This window comes from Telopea speciosissima, chromosome 8 (assembly GCF_018873765.1).
Source record: "Telopea speciosissima isolate NSW1024214 ecotype Mountain lineage chromosome 8, Tspe_v1, whole genome shotgun sequence".
In the NCBI taxonomy this organism is placed as follows: domain Eukaryota; kingdom Viridiplantae; phylum Streptophyta; class Magnoliopsida; order Proteales; family Proteaceae; genus Telopea; species Telopea speciosissima.
This window is the reverse complement of record NC_057923.1, coordinates 10,158,985-10,181,409: the sequence shown is the minus strand read 5'-3', so window position 1 is coordinate 10,181,409 and position 22,425 is coordinate 10,158,985. Positions and strand designations below refer to the sequence as shown.

At 37.0% G+C, this 22,425-nt stretch overlaps 2 protein-coding genes across 2 annotated transcripts; both read left to right on the top strand.

Annotated features, from left to right (window-relative positions):
* Nucleotides 1-10,032: 10,032 nt before the first annotated feature.
* On the top strand, nucleotides 10,033-13,195 carry LOC122671081. The gene is made up of 5 exons (XM_043868177.1): nucleotides 10,033-10,205; nucleotides 10,293-10,620; nucleotides 11,006-11,213; nucleotides 12,234-12,683; nucleotides 12,769-13,195. The coding sequence occupies exons 1-5, from the start codon at nucleotides 10,035-10,037 to the stop codon at nucleotides 12,836-12,838; spliced, it is 1,227 nt and encodes a 408-aa protein (XP_043724112.1). The 5' UTR covers nucleotides 10,033-10,034; the 3' UTR covers nucleotides 12,839-13,195.
* A 1,798-nt stretch (nucleotides 13,196-14,993) lies between these two features.
* On the top strand, nucleotides 14,994-19,403 carry LOC122671083 (uncharacterized protein YuxK). The gene is made up of 3 exons (XM_043868178.1): nucleotides 14,994-15,315; nucleotides 15,906-16,073; nucleotides 18,934-19,403. Exons 1-3 carry the CDS (start codon nucleotides 15,042-15,044, stop codon nucleotides 19,155-19,157), a joined length of 666 nt encoding a protein of 221 aa, XP_043724113.1. The 5' UTR covers nucleotides 14,994-15,041; the 3' UTR covers nucleotides 19,158-19,403.
* The last annotated feature ends 3,022 nt before the right edge of the window (nucleotides 19,404-22,425 follow it).

Genomic DNA, 22,425 nt, shown 5'->3' with positions numbered 1-22,425 from the left:
TGAAATCATTTAAGTGGTGATTTTGAATCGATTAGTATCGATATGCTATTGAACCGATTATATATATCAAACTGATAAAAAATATATATATATTATTCGTGGTGGCATTCTATATATGTTCTCTAGTGTTTTGTAGTGGATTTATATAAAGTAAATTATTTTAAGGGTAAAGGTTGGGCACGCCGCACAGGTGCCCAGCCAGCATGTGCCTGCCTCTCTCTCTCCCTCTCCTAGTGAAAAGGCCTCCTACCGTCCCTTGTCCTCTCCTCCCATGTGCCTACTGCCCGCTAGTTTACCTGGAGCTAGTGGCGTGCCTATCCATTCCCCTTATTTTATAGACTACACTTCAATTTATTGTATGGAGAAGCATATGGATGTGGGACGGTCATTTTCGCCTTTCATGGGGATGTGGCAGTCATTTCGCCCCCTCCCCCCCTGCATCTAGAAATTTTTATCCTCTCCTATTACAGTATGGTGTTGTAACGTATCATGCGGCAATTGCAGAAGCCATGTGTACCATGTGGGGCCCATTGTGTCACATGGCCTCTGCAGCGTCGCACGATGCGTTACAACAGAGGATAACGATTCTTGCATCTAGACGTGGGCGAGACATCCCTACAAGAAACATTTGTTTTTAATGTATTTAATAATGATTTAAACTTTCGAATGGATTTTTCTTAACCTATTGTGATCCACCGAAAATCACTTCACTCAACATCTTTGTTGCAGTTGGATGGATTCAATTCAAAACCTTAAGGTTAATTGAGGAGGCTAGAGCTTCTCAAATATATATCAAGACATCAAGAATATGAAGAAACCGATGTGAGACTATAATTCTATAACTCTCAATAGTTTCGATATTTTATAAAATAAGAGAAAGAGAGATTATGATCATTGATTAACAATGAATCATTGGTATCCAGTTCAATTTCTCCAAGAATGAGGAATCCAGTATCTGATTTGCTAATTAAACGAAGCAAAAGCAGAACTATCTTCAATTCTATTCTTCATTGTAAGCCAAAAATTTTAACTATTTCCAATTCCTTCAACAGTTCATCAACCTCGACTGTGATCCTACGTTGTCCTTCCTATCTGGTTGGCATATATACAGCACGTGAGTTATTGGCATTAATTACTGGTGCCTAAACCAGTACTACGTACTGCCCTCTTTCTAATTAATTTTAATGGTCACAGAAGCGTCAAAACCTGTAGGGTATAAACCCTTGAATTGGCTCTGGCCATCCTCCTCATCCTCCTCATCTGATAGATACTGATCACATCAGGGTCAGATTAGTTTACACACCATGCGTGAACCACGCGTATTGTAATTACTCAATATGGTTAACCAAACGATGCGTAACCATATTGAGTGGTTGGTTGGTTAATTGAGGGATTAACATGAGTGATGTGTGATGACATTAAGTACATGACATCATCCATCCTACGTATGGAGAGGACATTAAATGCATTCACATCATTTGATCTCAAGCCAAAGCAAAGGCCATCTCATTTATAATCTCATTCGTTCTATATATTTGTTACACAAGATTTCAAAAACTTCTAGGTTCGGAAAGCAAGGAGTGGAATATGACATTGTCTTATACGACATAGACGAGACCTAGGCTAAGGAGTGAAACCAAAACATCTCTCTCTCTCTCTCTCTGCCTCTCTCTGTCTTGAATTCCACCTCTTTTTTCACTAATTTTGTCCCACCCCTGAAATAATAATTATTGATGCAATCAAGCAATTTCAATTTCTTGACCAAAAACTTATTTATTGGTTTATTTTAAAAAATTAATTTAAAATTAAAATTAAAATAGAAATAGACATCCAACCAAAGAGAGCCTTAGTGATTATAAAGAAAAATGAGTTCAATACAATAACATTAAAAATATATAAGAAACCATAAATATTATTGCATGAATTTTTTAAAATCCAACCAATGTTTTATTTTTTTTCCTTTTCCTCAATCTAATATCATCGTCAATTTTTATTTTATTTTATTTTAGATACCTACTTAAAAAAAAATTTGTTCCCAATATGAATGGGAAGTCTAATAGGTTGTAAAGAAAAACAATGGGAAACTTAAAATACTATCATACTATGCAAATGGGAAAAGATTGAAAAATTAAGTAGCAACAAGTATTTTAAACTTGGAAATGAGGATCGAATTGGTTCCTGTCGATTTTGATCCTATCTGGATCAGAGTCGGTCAGAATAGGTCTCAAGAGTTGGTCTTCCGATATGAAACCCAATAATTCGGTCCCAAAAACCCTAAAATTAGTTCTTCCAAAACAATCAGAATCAAAATCGATCATTGATCATTTTCGATCCAAATCAACTGATTCGACGGATCCAATTCTGATTATTAAATCGTTAGAATATCACCAAGAAACAAATTTTACTCCCCCCTTTCTTTTTTCACTTTATAATAATTCAAGATTTGGTTTTTTATTGATAAAATTTATTTTGTTTCCGTACAAGATTATTAAAAACAGTGAAAAAGAGATTTTTCTTGGGAGGATAGTTTCCCTTCAATCTTTGATATCTTGTTCTTTTATTAATGATATTCCTCCTTAACCTCTCACCCAAAAAAAAAAACCTTTGTTTTGCCACTTGGCAAATGATTATTGGCTGAGTTTTTTCATGACTTAAGGTAACATAGGCTACATAGGCCATTGGATTAAAATATGCTAGCTAAGCTGCGTGACATGGCAAAAACTTGGACCCTCAAAACCAAGTTGAAGTTAGGGTGTACTGGTGAGTCACATGCATATATGGCTGTCACACTTGTATATGAGTGCAAGAAGGTGACATACTTTCAAATTTTCTCTCAACAAGACAGCCAGCTAAGCTGCCACATAATCGAGCCAACTAATAATATAAAAAAAGTTGTTATTGACAAGACACCATCCAGTTGTTTTGATGGTTTATTGTTTTGACAATTGTGTTCGACTAGTGAGATATGGATGGAAAGTGTCTAGGGGCCATGCATATGTATATGTACACCAAACTAAATGAGTTGGAAGAAAAGATAACAAGAAGATTTGGAGAAATGAGAGGAAAGCATAAATGCATGTGTTGGGGTGCAGTTGAGTGGTTTTATCGCTCTTTCTTCTTCTCATTATTTGTTTGGGTCATATAAAGATTCACCTATCATAAACTATTTCTATCTAAGTTTAAGTTTTTTTTTTTTTTTAATTCTTTAATTAAGTTTTTCTCCATTTTTATGGTGATGTCACATTATAATTAGACTTTGGGTTCATCATTAACTCCGACTCTAAATTATTCATGGTCTAAGATACCCGGCTTTTTTCAGTCTAACCAGCAAATGGTGGATGAAGAGATTTTTCGCTTTCTTTTTTTCTACACCCAATTTCTCCCTTCCCCATATCCATTTGGATTAAACTTTCCTTCTTCTTGGAGTAGAGAAGTCTCTTATCTACTAGTGATGTGATCATCTGATAGAATTCTTGGGTCATTATTAAATCACTCTCGAAAATATCCATACTTCCACAATGCAATTTAATGGGACCTGCAGTGGTGTAAAGAAAATCTGTCTTAGCCACCTAAACCTAAACCTAAACCTAAAAAAATTCTAAAAGACTAAGTTTATCTGAGGCGGCTTAAAAGTTTTGGAATTTTGTTTAGACAAAAAGAAAGGAGAAAATGACATGAACCACTTGATTTTTTCTTTGTAAAATGAGAGGAGCCTAATTTGGGGACCATCTGATAATATAGTACTGAACCAGTCACCATTTTTGTTATAGAATTCACACTAAAGGCATTAATTAGAAAAAAAAAAAAAAAAACTTTTGGTTGTGTTCTTTTCAGCCTTTGGTCGGTGAAGTAGATTGAGGGAGACACCCTCAACTTTTACATGGTAACACATCACGTAACCATTGATTAGACTTTTGGTTAAGGTTCTATTGTCATTAAATTATAAACAACCAACCATGGATTTACACTTGTACTGAGGATTTGTTATTAGAATAGGATAATTTACGAACCATCCCCTGAAAATGAAACGATACTCAAATCACCCTCTGCATTAGAGCCTTGTACTCAAATTAGATCCTACCGTTAGTTAACTGATGAAGTTAGCTAGTTAAAAAACTTAAATCACCCCCTGGTTTTTGAAAAAACTCATATTACCCCCTCTATAATAGTGTTAGTCTACAGTTAGTTATTGGTGTAAAAGGATTATTTTACCCTTGTACCAAAACATTAGAATTAAATTTACAATACTACCCTTCCTTCATCTTCAACATTGGTCAAGGGTAGTTTAGGGATTTAAATTTATTTAATTGGCTGACATCATCACTTAACAACATAAAACTAACGGTAGGGACTAATTTGTTATATTGGGGTCTAAACTAGGGGGTGATTTGAGTTTTTTCAAAAATCAGGGGTTGATCTAAGTTTCATTAAAAAACAAGGGGGTGACGTGTAATTTACCCTATTTTTTCTTGTATAACAAAACTATGCGTTTATTCTAGTCCAGTACCCAGTTTTGTCATGTGGAAGAGTGATGTGGGTAAGAGATCTCTACTTGATCGCATGGTTTCTATACAAGTGACTGGACCAATGGATGAGCATGTCTAGGTATCTACTAATTGAAACAGAGGTGTCATCTCATGGTGCCCTGTGAGAGGGCGTAGGAAACACTACGAAATAGAGATTTTTTCCCCTTTTGATTATATAGAATCTAGAAAATGTTCTAGGTTTAGCCACATACCAAATTTCAAATTCAAGTTTAATTATATACCATCTATAAAACATCAATTCCTTTTAGAAAACTTATATCTTTTCATCAGATTATCGGTGATTTATTTTTCCAATTTACTAATTCCATTTTAGTTGAAACTTGCCCTATGAATAGGGGCCTTTGGGGTCTACTTGTATACAAAATTTCAGCTCTAATCAAAATATCCATCACAAATATTTTTTGCTAGACTCTCTAGTCTTACTAGACTAGAAAAACTTTTTCTCAATTTTCCTTTTATGGATGGAACCAATTATCGTTCGTTGAATAAAAAATGAGGCTTATTCCATTCCATTTTTCATTCATCTTTTTCTTTTTTTCGAGATCCAATTGATCTATACTGTGGGCATGGAATCTCATCATTACGATGGTATGATGTATGAGTGTTGAAAACTAGGAGGGACATTTTGGACCTTCAACTAGTGAGGGAGTAATAATGATCTTAAAGTCACATGTTTTGAGTACACCCACAATGTAGAAAACTTTCTTCCTCATCTTTTATTTTTTGATTTCCATCAATGAACTTTGAAAGACACACCCAATAAGCTGGAGTAGTTTCTAGGTTAAGAAAATTGAATACTTAATAGTTCATACTGGACAAACATGCATTTTATTGTGAGGAAAATTGGCCTTGCTATATCTGGTGCTTCTTGTCCTAGCGACTTCTAAGGTTATAACTAATTCTTCATGTGACGATTAATGAAATAAAGACAAGTACAATGGAGGTGAGAACATAGAGTCTCTTAGTTTTCACCTTTTGATTGCCATTCATATTAAGTTCTAGAATCTACAATAAAATTACATAGCTTCGTACTAATCGGTTTAAATGTGAGATCGGATTCGTGTTAGGTTATGGACTAGGAAAGATGTTTGGCAGCTCTCTATCTATTAGGTTAGCTTTCCCTCTATTTAGTATTTATCAAATAATAAATATTCAAAATTAAGCATATATCATAAAAATAAATGCAAATCATAAATTACAAGCATGATTGATTTACAATGACATCAATCAAATAAATAAGAACTTATATTAAAAAAAATAAAAGATAAAATATATAATAGAAGAAAATAAATCAGATTATAATATGTAACATAAACCAAAATTTACTGAAATACAAAAAATGACCTAAATGCCTTTTGTAATAAATAATTCCTGAAATTACCTAAAATGCATTAAAAATGAAGAAAACTCAAATAGATCAGAAAGTGCTTGAGAAACACCTTATGATGCTAACATGATACAAAAAAATAGATACCTGAAATTTGTGGATAAATATAATGCCCCTCGTAAATTCTAAAAATTCATCCTAAAGATGATAATAAAAAAATCTAGAATAAATTCGAAATTACCTAATAAAATCATGATGATATCATATAATCAAAAAAAAAAAATTAGAAATTTGTGTAAATTAAAAAAAAAAAATGAGAACTCTGGTTTTACTCATCGGAATAGGGGTAGGGAAAATAGAGATTTTCGGCGTTTGTGGGTCACTCGAATAAATGCAGTTTTTCGTGAAAAAAGGGTATTCTATAGTTATAATCGATTAATACACGACCTGTACAAAAAACAGTTACTTATTAATCATAAAATACTTGCACAAATAGCTATATCAAATAGGAATTGAAGCATGCAATTTGCAGAAAAAATATTTTTCTTAAATTTCTTAAACGATACAAAATGGGATGTCTACAATTAGAATTTTTATCCTCTCAAGTATGGTGCACTGTCAATTGTATCTTTAAAATGCATCAAACGGTGCACCGCACTTGAGACTTGGATTTTTATCCTCCCAAGTGCAGTGACCACCGTTCGATGCACTTTAAAGATGCATTGGACAATGCACCACACTTGAGAGGTTGAAAATCTCTACAATTGAGTATAAACTCTTATCGATATTTGAACCGAAATAAAATAACCAATTATCATAACAACCACACATGCAAAGAATGACTAATCAGGCACAAATAAGACAATATTTACCAACTACCTCTTGAATGATCCAATTCAAAAGCTGAAGCTATTAAATGTAAAGACCTAACTGGTATATGAAGTCACCCATGGTGCATGAGTTAGTCAATATGGGATCAATTATTCCCAACCTTGACCCTCTTTTGGAATGACATTTACAGATGCATTATTATCTTAGTGGACCTAATGTCTCAGCTAATACCATGTTGAAATATCATCAAATTCAAAACTTAAGCTATTAGGTGGAAAAATCTAACTAGTATGTGAAGTCATCTAAAATCTTAGAGTTGGTTAATATAGGAATATTCCTAACAATACCCAAATAAAGAAAATTCCCAGAAGCAATTCACAAGATGCATATATGTTAATGAAAGCCTGAATTAAATAGATCCCACTTGAAATTAACAAGAACACCTTCTTCTTCTCCTTTTCATCCTCAGACTAAGACCAAATTATAAACAGTGATCATATAATATAGCAGCGAAAACAAAAAAAGATGATCACCTACCTCAGGTTCAAAAATCGCAAAGAAGCAATGAAATGAGGACGTAGGACTATGATTAAAGCTTTACTTACCTACTATTCAGTTACATAATTGGTGGGTGAACCAGAGACTAGGGATCAAGCGAGACCAGATCGATCATGTCCTTTTACAAGTACCGTCCAAGACCCTCCAAAACCACTCACATGGAACCCACTGTTGTTTTAGTTTTCAAATATTCATAAAGGTTTAAAACTAACAAACAAACAAAATCTGAGAGAGAGGAAGGACTTGACCGATTCCAACCAAAAGAAATGTGTATAACGTGCCAGTGGAAGAAGACTCAAGAAGTTACGCCTAGGTTGCCATATCATTGTTTTCAGAGACTGTGCCAATTAAATGTCATCTAACACATTAGATTGGATTCAAAAAAACTAGAAAAGGGTCTTAAATTTGTAGTGTAAAACAACAATATAGGATGTCCCTTTTCTATTTGTTTTGTACCTAGTATGAGCTTTACCTACTTCCCTTGTTTTTCGTTTGTGTGGAGGGTGGAGGTTGAGAGAGCTACTTCCCTCTTGCCTTAATTAATATCACAAGCCATTTTTATGTACAGGGAGAAAAATAAGCAAGCCCATTGAAGTATATGAGACAAGTATTTTCCATGCCTATATATTTTAAATGGATGAACTCATTTCCTTTTGTTTTTGCAATGGTTCATGTTATTAAAGTAATGATCAAGTTTTTCTCCATCCATGATGAATGAGAATCCATTTGGCATAAATATGGATGGGCGGGAAAGGACATCGCGAGGGTGTTTTGGGAAAATACTAAACCCTATAGGAGTTTGTGAACTTTAGGTTGGTGCAATGAACGTTCTAATCTGATGATATGGAAAACCCACCAATGAGACGAGTTATATATGATCAAGTTTTCCTCTACCCAGGGTGAATGAGAATCCATTTGACATTGATGTGGGATGGGCAGAAAAGAACATTGTCAGGGTGTTTTGGAAAAATACTAAAACCCTATAGGGAATTTGTGAATCCTAAAAAAACGCAATGAACGTTACAGTCTGATGGAGAAATACTTTTTTCCTTAATAGTAATCTCAAATACCTAAATAAAGTTTATTTTTTCATATTCTTTTGAAAGCATTATAATTACATATCAATACATAACTAGATGATACCTTGGATAGTTGGATGGTATATCGACTATATTGGAACACCAACGAAAATGCAAAAGTGGCAATTAGAATCGTTGTGTAATGAAGGATCCCAATGGAGGGTTTGGATGAAGTGGTTATAAAATCTTACTTTTTTTTGAATTTTTTGGCCAAGTTGAACTCAAGACCTCATAATTGTGAGGAAGCCCATCCTGAGCCCGGATAGGGCTTGGGTTGGGTTTTCCAGGCCCGGGACTGAGTTGGGCCAAGCCTTGGCTGAAGCCTTGGGCTGAGCTAAGCCCAGTCTAGTCCGACCCTGATTTTATATAACTACATATTAATTGGGTGAGAGAACATTGCATGGGCCTTTAGAGCCTACACGCGCGCTAGCCAATGGGAATGCAGACACAAGCATCAACTTGGATGGGATTTCCGCCTTTCCATGTGGGCAGGGATGATTCTGTGTCTAGGCGTAGGAGCCACACGACTGGGTAGCATTCTTTTCCACTTATTACAATTATATTAAAGACTTTAAGCCTTTAGGATTATTTTTAAGAATCATTGATGTTGATGATGTCTCATTTTTTTAAGTGCATATAAGGATACAAATGGCAAAAAAATAAAAATAACCAGTCCGGCCCAGCAGGGTTGGGTCTGGCTTGAGATATTGCAGACTGACCTCAAAGCCGGCTTCAGCTTGGGCTGTGCTAAGAGGACTCAGGGTTGGGTTGGAGTTTTAAAAACCCAGCCCAACCCGGCTCTGTTCCATCCCTAGTAATAAGGATTGAGAAACACAGCTATGGGCTTAATCTGACTAGACCTAAGTAAGAAACACACCTGCTTATCCCATGGGCTAAAGCCAGCTGGCTCGAATTCCATGACTTATCAACCACACTCTCACACTGCAACATATGAAAAACTAATTAGGTTGTGTTTGATATGCATTCTAGGTTGATTTCATATTATCTGGCGTGAAAAACAATTGTTTTTATCGCCCAAGAATACAAAATTGACTTGGAATGCATACCAAACACGACTTGGTCTCGCTGTCAAGAAATAATTTCAGATGGCTTAGTAGCGCTCTAACCCCCATCTTTTTCATCTGAAATGCATCACATAGTGTTCGATTGTCAAAATCCAAGAATCCACAAACCTGCCATAGAATGCATTCTGAAGCGAGAAACTAGAGAAGAACTGGATTTCAGAATACGTTTTAAACCCAGAATCTATTCCAAGAATGCATACCAAACACAGCTTTGATCCAAGAATCACCCCTTTTCTTGACTCTTGAATCATTCATGTTAGTAAAATACACCCATTACCCATACATTAGACTCTATATTCAACAAGTGAGTTATTGGATCCCTAGGCCCATCTGCCGCATATCCAAATAACTATTCTTTTGAGGCCCAGACCCAAAACCCTATTTTTGGCCCAATACACTTTTGTTTCTCTCCCAAGGCCCAATACCCAAATTCCATATTTACTCACTCGGTCGGACTTCCGAGTTACCGCAGGCGAATCGGCTAGGGGACTGCGTTTTTCTGTGCTGCACTGTTTCTCGCCTTCTCCCCTTATCTTCGTCGCCATTAAAGTGGTAGAGAGGTGACCTTCAAATCTCCCCCCCCCCTGGGTTTTTGATTAAAGTGGGAATGAAGATGTTGGGCGTGGGAGCCTTTCGACTACCTTGCGAATCTTCTCCAGCTCTCGCCACAATCCCTCAAATTCTCACGGCTTCCTCTCTTTCAGTTCCGTGCAGAACCTTCAAAACCAACTTGCTCTTTCCCCATTCAAATTCTTGTTCTACTTTTCTATTCTTACAGGTATGTATTAAATTCCTCGCAATTTCTCTTATTTCTTATCGATTTTGAAACAAAACTGAGTTCCCCCTCCCTCTCACTGCTGGTCAGGGACAACCTGGATTTTCTCTTTCTGCTTCCAAGAAGCGTACAGGCAAGAACAATATCCTCTTGGAAACAGATGGGCATGAGGAGGAGGAGGAGGACGAGGACGAGGAGGCGGACGAGGGAGAGGTGTTTGTGCCTTTTGCGAATATGAATAAGTGGATTCAGAACAAGCCACCTGGATTTGGAGAAGGGAAAATGTATCATACTTCTATTGAGGATGAACTGCTTGAAGAAATGGAGCAGAGTAGAAGGGCTCAGCTTGCAAATATCAATAACCTAAAAAACAATCCTCCAAACTCCAAATCTGAGAAGCAGCCGAACATGAATGAAGGTCAGATATGCATTTAGGTTATATATGAGTCTTGTTGGCTTTCTTTCTGGTTTTATGTCTCCATGCAATATCTAATCTGCATTAGTGCACCCATGGACGGATATTATCTCTGACATGCTTTATCAAAAGAAAGGAAGTTTCTTCCCTTGTATGCACTTTGATGGTTTCATTTCTTTGTATGAAGAGAAAAGTCACTTTGTCCTACTGCCCAATCAATGAAACCAGCAATTTATCTCCAGAGGGCTCTGGGGATCATTACACTACTCGTTTGGGAAGCTCCATGACATAGGAATGCACATTTATTATATAATTCAATTTCTTTTGTTATCTGCTCTTCCATGCCAATGGTGTTTGACTTGAGGACATTATATTGGAATATTTTCAGCCCCTGAAGTTGTTCCAAGTGGAATTCGGGTTCGTGTTGGGAACCTCCCCAAGAAGAAAAACATCCACAGAGATCTGAAGTTGGCATTTCAGGGGTTCCCAGGAATACTTAATATAAGCCCAGCTGTTTCTGGAAATAAAAAGACCAAGGACCCTATTTGCAAGGGCTTTGCTTTTGTTGACCTTGACTCTGAAGAGGCTGCATCTAGGTAATGTGTAATGACATGGTTCTTCATATCCTTAACGGGTTTACTCTAACAATAGCTCATGCAAGTGTTAGTATGATGAAATGAGCATAGACCTGTTCAATTTGTATAGAAATTCTTGTTAGTCTAAGGCTGCACCTGGTTATGCCTTTAATGGACTGATTTCATTTTGCTTTGCCATAGCATCTGAGTTCATGTGCTTTTCACCATAAATGGATTTGCTCTCTTCATTTTCAAATTTGGAATAAACAATAGAAATGTTTTCAGATGGTGCAAACCTCAAATGAGATTATTTCACTTTTGACCTATACTTCAGAAATAAAAATCAGTATGCATTGAGGCAAGTCCATTTTAAAACATCATATATGCATATAAATGCTATTGGAATTCAAAATGAATTGGTTTCTTCCCAAGTGACAAGAAAATCCAATCTGAATTTAAATATGGGCCTGTTTTTTTTAACAGAAGGAAATAGTATAAGTTTTGATTTATTGGAAACAAAGTAGAATGCAACCAGAAAAATTGTAAAGTCTATTCTCCCTTATTCAATAACTAGGATGAATTCATTGCAAGAATGAAAAGAGAAGACCAAAGTAAATTAACGCAGCATGTATACTTATTCTTCCGACTTTATTCAATATTGTGTCTTGGTTAGTTTGGACTGTTTATTCCCTGCAACAGAACTAATCCCAGTGTATCCCCGGCAAGATTTTATAGACTAATTGCCAAATTGTTTTCTTTAAATTAATTTCAGAAAAAAAAATGATTTTTTTTAGATGAGTGGCTAGACCTTGATATATCTTATCGATTGTGTATGCAGTTGTTCCTTATTGCATTCATATTTAATGTTGTGGCTAGACAATGGATTTGTAAAATGTTTGATGATTTCTTTCTAGTACTTTCTCCTCCTCCCCCCCCCCCCCCTTTTTTTGGTGGGTAGGTAGGGAGACCTAGGATGCTATGGGCTACTTTTTCTATGTCTGCTAATATCCAGCAATTCGAACATTATGGTTATCATGGCAGATTCATACGCAAATATGGCAGACAAAGTTTACCTTTTGGCAAGATTCAGAAGCAGATAACCTGTGAGATGATAAATCCAAGCCACACCCTTGACAATGCTTTTGAACAATCTCTGAATGGCTCTAGTGCATCCATATCCGAACTTACTCTTCCCAGTTTAGAAGAAAACCCAGTTACGGATTCTGATGTAGATAACCTTTCCATGGATTTTTCGGAACTGACCACCTTTGATGAATCTGCTGGCCCTAGGGACCAGATTATGCCAGTGGACTGGGAAGAAACCATATGGGAACCAAATGACATCAGTGGCATGAAAGTAACAACCGAGCTTGTCAATGAGGTAGTGTCCTCAAAGCAACAACAGAAGAGTCGGGCAGTACAGAAGAAGAAAACTGTCAAAACAAAATCAGCAAAGGTCCCAAAGTTGAACATTCCAGGGTCTGCGAAAAGGTAGAATATTTGTGATGACTTTTTGAGGTTTCAACATGCACCATTACTGGATCATATTTTTAATTTCTGGTTCCTGTTGATGCAGATTGAAGATTAAGGAGAAGGCTGTTCTAACAGGGGTGTTCACCAAGTATGGAGTAAAATCTCCATCATGAAGGGATTCAGTTCAAACAGCAATGGTGTTTTGTTATCTTATATATGTTGAATCAAAGTACCATTTATGCGGTTATTGAGTTATATAAGCAGATCAAGTTCAATGCATTGGTGTGTTTATCACCAATAGCTGGGAATATGACCAGGATTTGCAGGTTGGTTGGATTTAACCTGGTTGACCATTGCTGATCTGGTTTTTAGAACAATTGTTCCCCTTCTTACTCATTTGAAATCTCAGTCAAAGGACTTGGCCAGGTAACAGAGATGAAATGCCATTCATTTTTGTATATTGTTGTACTGTAACCCAAAATTGTCGAGACATTTGGACAGCTGACTATCGGAAATTGCAATTTCCACCTCATTCCAATGTTTTAAGTTAAAGCTGAAGCTGCTCCCAGGTGTTCTTTTTGGCCCTGAAGAACGAGGCAGTAAACCATGTTCTTCAAGAAATAAGATGGTCTTCAAGGGAACAAAAGGAACTAAGTTTCCGACTAGCAAGCTACCTCTTCCCAGTGAAAACTAAAGGTTGCTCCGATCATAGTGATGTGCTATTTGTAGATCTTACTTTTATATTTTATGGTCATATTATTCCTGATATTATCATGGTGAACATCAGATCTAGCTCTCTTTCATTCGACCGAACTTCTGAGTTTCCGAAAACTTCCACACCTACAGTTCCTCTGCATTGATTAGATTTTATCAAATGATATTTGAAAAGAAACCTTTAATTGACTTGAATAAATGTGGAGATTAATACCATCTAGCTCCTGAAGTTACTTGGCCTATCAATACCTATAATTTGAAAATTTATTTGATTGTAATGACATTTTCATAAGTATTTTAAGAAAATGGGCATTATAATGGTATTTATATAATTTTTTGTTAAAAATAGAAGGATGGTAATGACATTTACGAAATTACTTGCCTTACTTATGAGGTGGATGACATTTTTATAAATATTGGAAACAGTTTTAAAAAAATTGTTCTAGAACAGGATTCACCAAACTTCATTGTTTTTTTTCCTGTTCTGAAACAGGTTTACCAAAGCTCATCTAGAAGCAAAGAACATACTTCCAGAATAAACACGGAAAAAATATGGTTCTGTCAAAGAACAACGTTACCAAATGCACCCTTAATGTTCTGCAAAATTTGTTTCCAAGACAATTTTGCTTCTTTGAGAACAAAAACGAACCAACTTTGCTAAACGCTTTTTCATTGTTCTTGTGTTCCCGCAAACCAAAAGAACAGAAGAACTATTCTCCTAAAATTGATACTTTTCCATTTTTTGATCTATTTAAACCCAGTACAGGCCGATCTGGATCAGTATCGAAATGGTATCAGCGGAGACTGATTCTTCAATTGTTGGTGGACAAGACAAGCTAAACCTGATCCAGGAAACCTTTTAGGCTTGGTTTGAGGGTGGACTTGGACTATCTTGGGAATGGGCTGATCTTGGCCCAGCCCTCCCTGGTCTCTTTGTGGGTTTGTAGACCCAGTAACGTTAGACATTAATACAGTTGATGGTGAGAATGTATCATCTCCATGTACGTGTAGGTTAACATACATTTCTAAGCCAATCACCAATTCGGCCTTCCTCCAGCTTGGGCAAGGCTGGAGGATCCAGCCTAGCAAAACAAAGGGCGTTGGGGTCATTTTAGAAGCAAGCCCCGCCCCCTATGAAATGATCAAAAGACCCTATGTTTTTGCTAGACTGGCTGCTCCAGCTCCCTCTACGGTTGGAGAGCCAGACGCACCCGTTAGATGTTTATTTTGTTTCCATAAATACTCCTCCGCCCTTTGTAAATGACAAAAATATAACAGGTGGTTGCTTGTCACATGTACGTGCATCTGTAGTACATGTAGAGGAACCGAACTCGTTGATGGTGGCTCCGCGACACGAAGACTCACCTATATCAGACGGTCGAAAGTCGAGAAGATAACTCAAGTGGACCCCATAATACTTCTCTTCTTTCTGGAACTTTTTTTATTTTTTGGTCAAAATTTTTTTGGAACTGAATCGTGCCAGTCCCAATTACAGAGTCTCCTTCTCCGTACGAAACTTGCTAGTTTTGGAAGAGGAAAAAAGGAAATGTGAGCGAAGACTCCATTCGGGCCTCTTGAATCATCATTTTTGAACAAAATAATCGCAGCTGTAGTTGGCTATAAACGATCTGACAAGAACTCGGGAGTCTCAGAGATTCAAGCATGACGAAGATGGCGATGATGATGGCGATGCTGAGGAGAGACGCTTGGTATTCGAGGACGGCTTTCACAACCTCTTACCCCGAAACGAGAATCCCATCTTCTCTGCTTTCTTCGTTGTCTTTGTCCACTAACGCAGCTTCAAATGCTGGTGCTCATTTCTCAACCGAGGGCATTCTCTTCGCCGACTCCCTTCTGCCGCCAAAGGCGGCAACTCAATCCCTCCTTCAGCCAGGAGTCGTTATCTATGATGGGGTCTGTCATCTCTGCCACTCAGGTACAAATATTATTTATCATCATTTCTGTAAATGCCCATTGTTTCATAGATTGTTTTCTTGCGCTCTCTTAAGATTTTCGAGCAAGATGTCATTGCTTGGCCATTTTTTGACTCCGTTTATGTCTTCGAATCGTACTATGATCCACATACACTTCTAGACTGCGTAAAAAGAGAGATTTCGGGGTGTTTGCTCTGGTTCATTTTGGGTTCCAGGCAAGAATTAGAACAAGAATTAGAAGACTCTGATTCTTCATTTCTAGTACCACTTGCGTTTTAAATGCCTTTCTTTCTCGCCTTCGTTATCAATGATCAAAGCTCTTCCAGGGTTTCATCTGATCCCTAATTCTCGATTTAATTCCACTAGGTGCTGGCATGTTTCTATTGTAGACTCTGAAAATTTTCTCTTTTCCCATTCTCTTTTTTCTCCCAGGTCTGTAGCTCTCCTAGTTTGGATTGCAACTTGAAACCTCATAACTTTTGACGCGCTTTTGCGCTCACTATGTTCTTCATACATCATAAATCACAATGTAGGAATTCTTGAAATTATCATTCCTTTCTATTTTAATTTTTAGTCGTAATTGTTGTTGCAGGTGTGAAGTGGGTGATCAGAGTCGACAAGCATAGGAAGATCAAGTTTTGTTGCCTTCAGTCCAAGACTGCTGAACCCTACTTAAGACTATGTGGTCTTGATCGTGAGGACGTTCTACGCCGTTTCGTGTTCATTGAAGGACCGGGTTTATACCATCAAGCATCTACTGGTCTGCACTTGTTCCTTTATTTTACCTGTCCCAGTATATAGTTCCCACCTTTTAAAATATTGTTCTTTCTCAGTTTCTCCGTCTGAATCAAATCCCGATGAAGGGGAGGGGGGGAATTGATTGGAAAGAAATTGTGTGCCTCATGTATGAAGTTTCCAAATTTGATTGGAAAAGAAATTGTGTGCCCTTCATGTATGAAGTTTCCTTTTGGAAGCACCTTCATATGTTGCTGGCAGAATGGCAAGAAGCTAACTTGCATTGTTAATTAGTTGTAGGTACTAGACTCACATCTTTGACCTTCTCTAACATCATGATCCTAGAATAGCAGGCTAATACTTCTTGAGGCCAATAAGAAACTTTAATTGGGTTTAGAATGAATAAAAAGAAGGTTCTCAAGAATATCATACCGCCAACCTTATTCTTATTTTGGTTATGCTTTTTACTAGATTTCACATGTATTTTAGAATTTTAAAAAAAAAAATGGATGATATATTGATCTCATTGATTCTACCTCTCAACTCCTAATTAGGATGTTTCAGCTGAATAGAGGGCATGGACATCTTACTGGGTGACCCTATTGTCTCTGGGAATGTATTCCCTACTTGGCTGTGTCCTATTGTTATGCGTATATCCAAATTATCATGCATAGGGTTTTGTATTTTCATTGGAAAGAGGATCTAGGATTTTTTTTTTTCACATGTATCCAAGAAATTTTCATAACTTTGGAGGGGAGGGGTTGCTTTGTTCCTCTCATTTTCTCTTATTTAGGTTTACAGAAACAGTTCATTTAGGAATTAGATGTTCTCCATTAGCCATCCTTCATCTGAGAAATAAAATTTTCCTTTTTTTTTCAATATAGAAAAACTAAGTAGAACTCAGCATCCTGACATTGCTAAAGAAACTTCATTATCTATGAACCTAGCATAAGAAACCTGAGGATGAATGAAACTCTTGCCAATTTTCTATAATTTTCAGTCACAAACTTTGCATTTCCAGATAGAGATTTCTGATGGATGGGATGAAGTTGAGATAGCATCTCCTCTCAAAAAATAGCTGAATATCAAAAGATTCTATCAGATGGGCATTCTAGAACTAGCCTATCCCTAAAAGAATGAACCCAGACATTCATGCATTATCTTTCTCAACAAGAAGGTATGTATTCCTACATTTATTGTTATAGTACCTTTCTCACAATCCATTACCATCTTCTATATTCTTAATTCGAATAATCCATCAAACCCACACATTGTTGAAATGATTTTAAGGATGCTTGAGCACAGCCATTCAAGAAGAAAAGTAGTTGAGATGCATTGGGTTTTCTGATGGAAAGAGGTAGTTGACCATTAAATCATGGACTTGATTGATGAGTTGTAGTTGTACAAGGCAAGACAGTTAATAATTAGAAAGTTTGCTCTGGTAGCTATCAGCTTGATCCCAAAACTGTGCACTGGTGATTGGTGGAGAGAAATAGCACTCAGATTCAAAGATTTTTTTTTTAATGGGATGTCAGAAGAATCGAAGAATCAAGGGAACTCCTGTTTGTTCTTTTCCCTCTTCATTATATTTCCTTTCCCTCGTGTTTTAATATGGTTTTGTCGATAACCAGGGGAAGAGAAGTTCAACAAGGAAACTGTTGGCCATGACTTGTTTGATGGGGATAGTATCAGATCTTCTCTGCCTTATCTTTTAAGCGTCTATTACTAGAGGTTGTTTATTTTATAGTGGAATTTTGTTCCAATTACATTCTTAGACATAACTAAACGATGTCCTTTGATTCCTTTGAATCAAGTGCTTATCATCAGAAGGTTGTATCATAGTTGTCAAGTCGTCCTAGCCCGCTGGGTGGTTGGTCGACTTACTGTAGTCATGAAAGGCGAGTGCCTTGTTTTCTTGGTCGACACCTAGGTGTCGCCTTGGGACACCTTGGTGCCTAGGTGGTCACCTTGGCATTGCTTTAAAAAAAATTAGATGCTTTTCTAAGCAACTAACCATATCATTTGTGTGTGTAGATAGTACACTTAAGGTGAGAGGCACATAATCACGTAGTTCAATATTGAAATGAAACCCTTGAGTAACCAGTACTCTGTTTTGTTGTTCACTTGTTTGATGTTCACACTTCACCAGTTCACCTCACACTGCAACCCTAGCTCCAACCTACCATGGTAGATGGGAGGCGACATTCCGGAGGGCTGGCATCCTCCCTGAATATTGATTATGATTACTTGATTTCAAGTTCTGATATTTGATTTGCAGTTTGTGCTGTTGTATGATACTATGATTGAGATTGACTGTATCTATCTTTGAATTTGGTATTTTGGTTGGTGGTTATACTCTTATACTTATTTTCTTAGTAATTCTTGATTAGTTGATGTGGCTTAATGTTGATTTTTTATGTATGATATAAGCATATGTTATAGCGTACTAATTGATGGCATCATTGGATGAAAGAAGGGGGGGGGGGGATAACACTGTTTGCCAAGGCACCTCTCCACCATCTTGGGTCACACAACTATGGGTTGTATTCTATAACATGTAATTTTTGTAGCCATTTATAGTCCCCCCCCCCCTCCTCTCTTCACTCTTGTTTTAATAAAGTTTATGCAAAGGGGAAACTGTTGCCCAAGATTTGTTGGTAGGAAATATTTTAAATCTTCTCACAATTTTTTATGCTAGTCAATTAAATTCATAAACATAATTTAAGGATGGCCTTCATCAAGCCAATTGACATGCAATTTCTTTGTTTAGTTGCAAAATATGTATGCTCTGCTGAAAAACCTTGCAAAGAGTTTCACCTTTGTAGGTTATGCCAATGTGCAGAAAATATAAGTTTGTTTATTCCTTTGTTCTTGTGATTGTGCAGCTGCACTGAAAGTTGCATCTCACCTTCCATTGCCCTACTCAGCTCTAAGTGCTCTGCTGATAATCCCCACTCCATTGAGGGATGCAATCTATGACTACATCGCTAAGAGACGCTACAACTGGTTCGGGAAGGAAGAAGATTGCATAGTTTTGCAAGAGCAGGAGATGCTTGAACGTTTCATTGACAGGGAAGAAATAATATATAGGAATAAAACGCAGTTATAAGAAGTCCTACAAAAACAGGCAGGCAGCAAATTGAGGAGGAAAAAATGCTAGATAAGAATCATATAACAGTTGTAATTTTTAATCTAACAAAGTTGGTCGCATTTGCAGTGTTTAGATCATAGTTCTCAGCCTTCTCTCTGGTAACTATTGATGAGATTCCTCATTCTTTGATATACCATTGAATACAATAAAATTGTGCAGTTCCAAGTATTAAAAAAAAAAAAAAACATTGGCTTGGTTTTGAAATTTTATTCACACCTTGTATATAATACATGTAGATTGTTGTCAATCAGGAAGCTGCAAGAATTTAGTCCTACCGCAAGTTTCAGCACCTAAGAATCTAATAGATTCAACAGAATGGGTATGTCATTGGGTTGAGGCAGCTTCATGGAAAGTTGCAGAAACTGAGTCTTCTTTAAATCTCACAGACCATAGACCATTCATTGAATGATCTTGATATACACATTGATCGACATTTGACTGGTTAAACATTATAATGATCTTCCTGATTTCATGTTTGAACCAAGTGGACTACCAGGCTGATCTAGTTATTATTTAAAGGAAATAATTATTTTATTGATTAAGGGAGAATGTACAGCAGATTACATTCAGAGATGTCTACTCCCAGAGGCATCTTTAGTTAATAGCTCAAGAAGATCTATCAGGTATGTTATCTACAGTAACAAAATTTTCAACTGTTCTGCATCCTAGATAAGAAGTCAGCAGGCCTGTTACTCTCCCTGTGTACAAATTTGAATGCTAGATCAGGGAACTGGTTTCTCAGATAATGAATCTGCTTTAAATGCCACTAAAGATTTCCAAGGAGCTCTAGTATCTTATATGATGAAGTTGATATATTCTTGGAATTAGAAAAAAACCAACTGCTCCATAGAACCCATAATGCAGAGCAATCTCTAAACCTCTCCTAATGCAAGCTCCAAATGTAAAACTGATTTTGTAGTTGATGCCCCCCCCCCCCCCCCCCAAAGCTACCCAAAACATCGTCTCGGTTCTATGATCACTAGCCAAAATACTATACCCGGCACCATCACTTCTATTATCCTACTCTGAAACACACACCTTGATGTAGGATTGTCTTCCACCTTGCTCTTGAGCTTCAAGATTTGAGCTGAATGTCCAAAACAATCAGATCTGTGAGGTTACTTGCAGGCTTATGCGAACCACTAAAGATTTTTCCATTCTGCTGTTGCCATAGAAGATGCACAGTAGCACAAATGGTCAGTATAAGAGGCTGGGAGACCAGGGTATGATCTTTTGCATGATTTATACTGGATTTTCTTCTTTCCCTGCCCGCGGGGGGGGGGGGGGGGGGATTCAGTAGATTCTTCCATTCCTCTCTTGCCATAGTTGAGCTACATGTCACTCACATATGTGGGATGAATGCACCCCATAGGGTTGGACAGTGGACTAGTACTTAGGACTCCTCACTGAATTGCTCCTGCTTAAGATATTTTTTATGGAAAGAAAAGGTTCCTACATGCAAGTAGGAACCCTTCATTCACACCCATAGTTCTTGTCATGTGAATCAGATGATTTGACAATTTTATTTTTTATTTATATATTTTTTTTTCATAGATAGGGAATTCACAGATATATCACATGACAATTTGGTAGTTCATCTCAAACATATAATCCATCATATTCAAGGTTCAAGAACTCGATCAAAACATGGTATTTTCTCTAGGTTAACTCGAAACCTTGGTTTTTAAAGTCCAAAAATAAAAAAATAACTATAAAAATATTTACTTAAATTATATCTGGCATAAATAAGTATTGTCCTAGTTTTGAGCCAGGTTTCTTCAAGTTTCGATGGAGATAAATGAATTTAAATAGGTGTTCAAGTCGAAACTTGTGAAATTACCAAAATATAGCCGAAACAACATCGAAACCTGGTCGAATGTAAAATTCAACCCTTACTTGTCTCAATAGCCTGCGAAACCAAGAAGCTCGGTCGAAACAGTTCTTCTTCCATGATCATATTTGGTGTTTTATCTTTGTTTTCTCTCGGTTATTTAAACAGTCTCAGTTCTTCAAACAATTCTCAAGATTACTGTAACGATAGCTGAGGTTAGATTGAGCTGGAATTTTATACATGAATAGGGAGATAACGTTGGAAATTGTTTTCCCTATTTGACAATCATGCCTCCTATTATTTTATTGGAAAAATGTTCTCTGGGCTCTTGGGGTAGGATACACTAGCACTTCTGTGTTTATCTCTCTCTTCACATGAATGTCTTCACTGTCTTCCAATGTATGATACCTCATAGGTGAGCTTCTCTATGACGCTTGCTCAAAGAACCCTCACCCTTTTTTATTTTTCTCCCTAAGCCAAGCAATCCTTTTTCCTGTTTGGGAACAAGGGAAAAGCCTGAGATGGTTTAAAGGTTCTTATTCTCTCCAGGGAATTGATTCATCGATGCCCATCTCCATAATGAGGTGCTTTCTACTATTAGATTGGAGAAGACATAGAGTCCATACCAAACCTTGCAGAGAGGTTTCACTAAAGGATATGAAGAATAACATGGATGCTGCATTCGGTGGGAAACCCTAAAATTGCTCTTTCAGGACACATAACTCCAACAGTACCATCATAGCCAAACTAGATGATGCCCGGCAATGAAACCATCTCTAGGATTGAACTATTCTTCTTCCCAAGCTTTCATTCATTGGGCATCAACTTTTTGCTTGACCAACTTGAGTGTTCGCAAAAGATCTAATCATTAAATAGACGATGAAATGTTTCTTACAGCCACACAATCAGGCATAAGCCTGTGTTGAAGAAAGAAAATTATATAAGCCAATATACCAAAAGGGTGTACCCAGTGCATGAGGCTCCTGCCACCGGGGAGGGGGGGTGGGGGGTCTAGGGAGGGTCATAATGTACCCCCCTTACCCCCGCTTTATGGAGAGGCTGTTTCCCGACTTGAACCTATTGCACTAGATCGCAATGGAGCAACCTTATCATTGCACCGAGGTCCACCCTCATAAGCCAATATACCAAAGGACAGCAATTATATGACCAATCATTGTCTCTAGATAACTACATCATATAGAAAACAAAAAAATTAAAGTTGCAGCTATATTATTGAGGCCAAAAAGACAAAGCACCTAATTTACAAGTAAAACATCACAGCAATAACAGATCTCCCAAACTGAAGCAGCAAAAAATAATTAAATAAATAAAAGCTACCTTTGAGTTTCAGAAAACAGGCTACATAAGACATTGACTTATTGTAAGAACAGAACT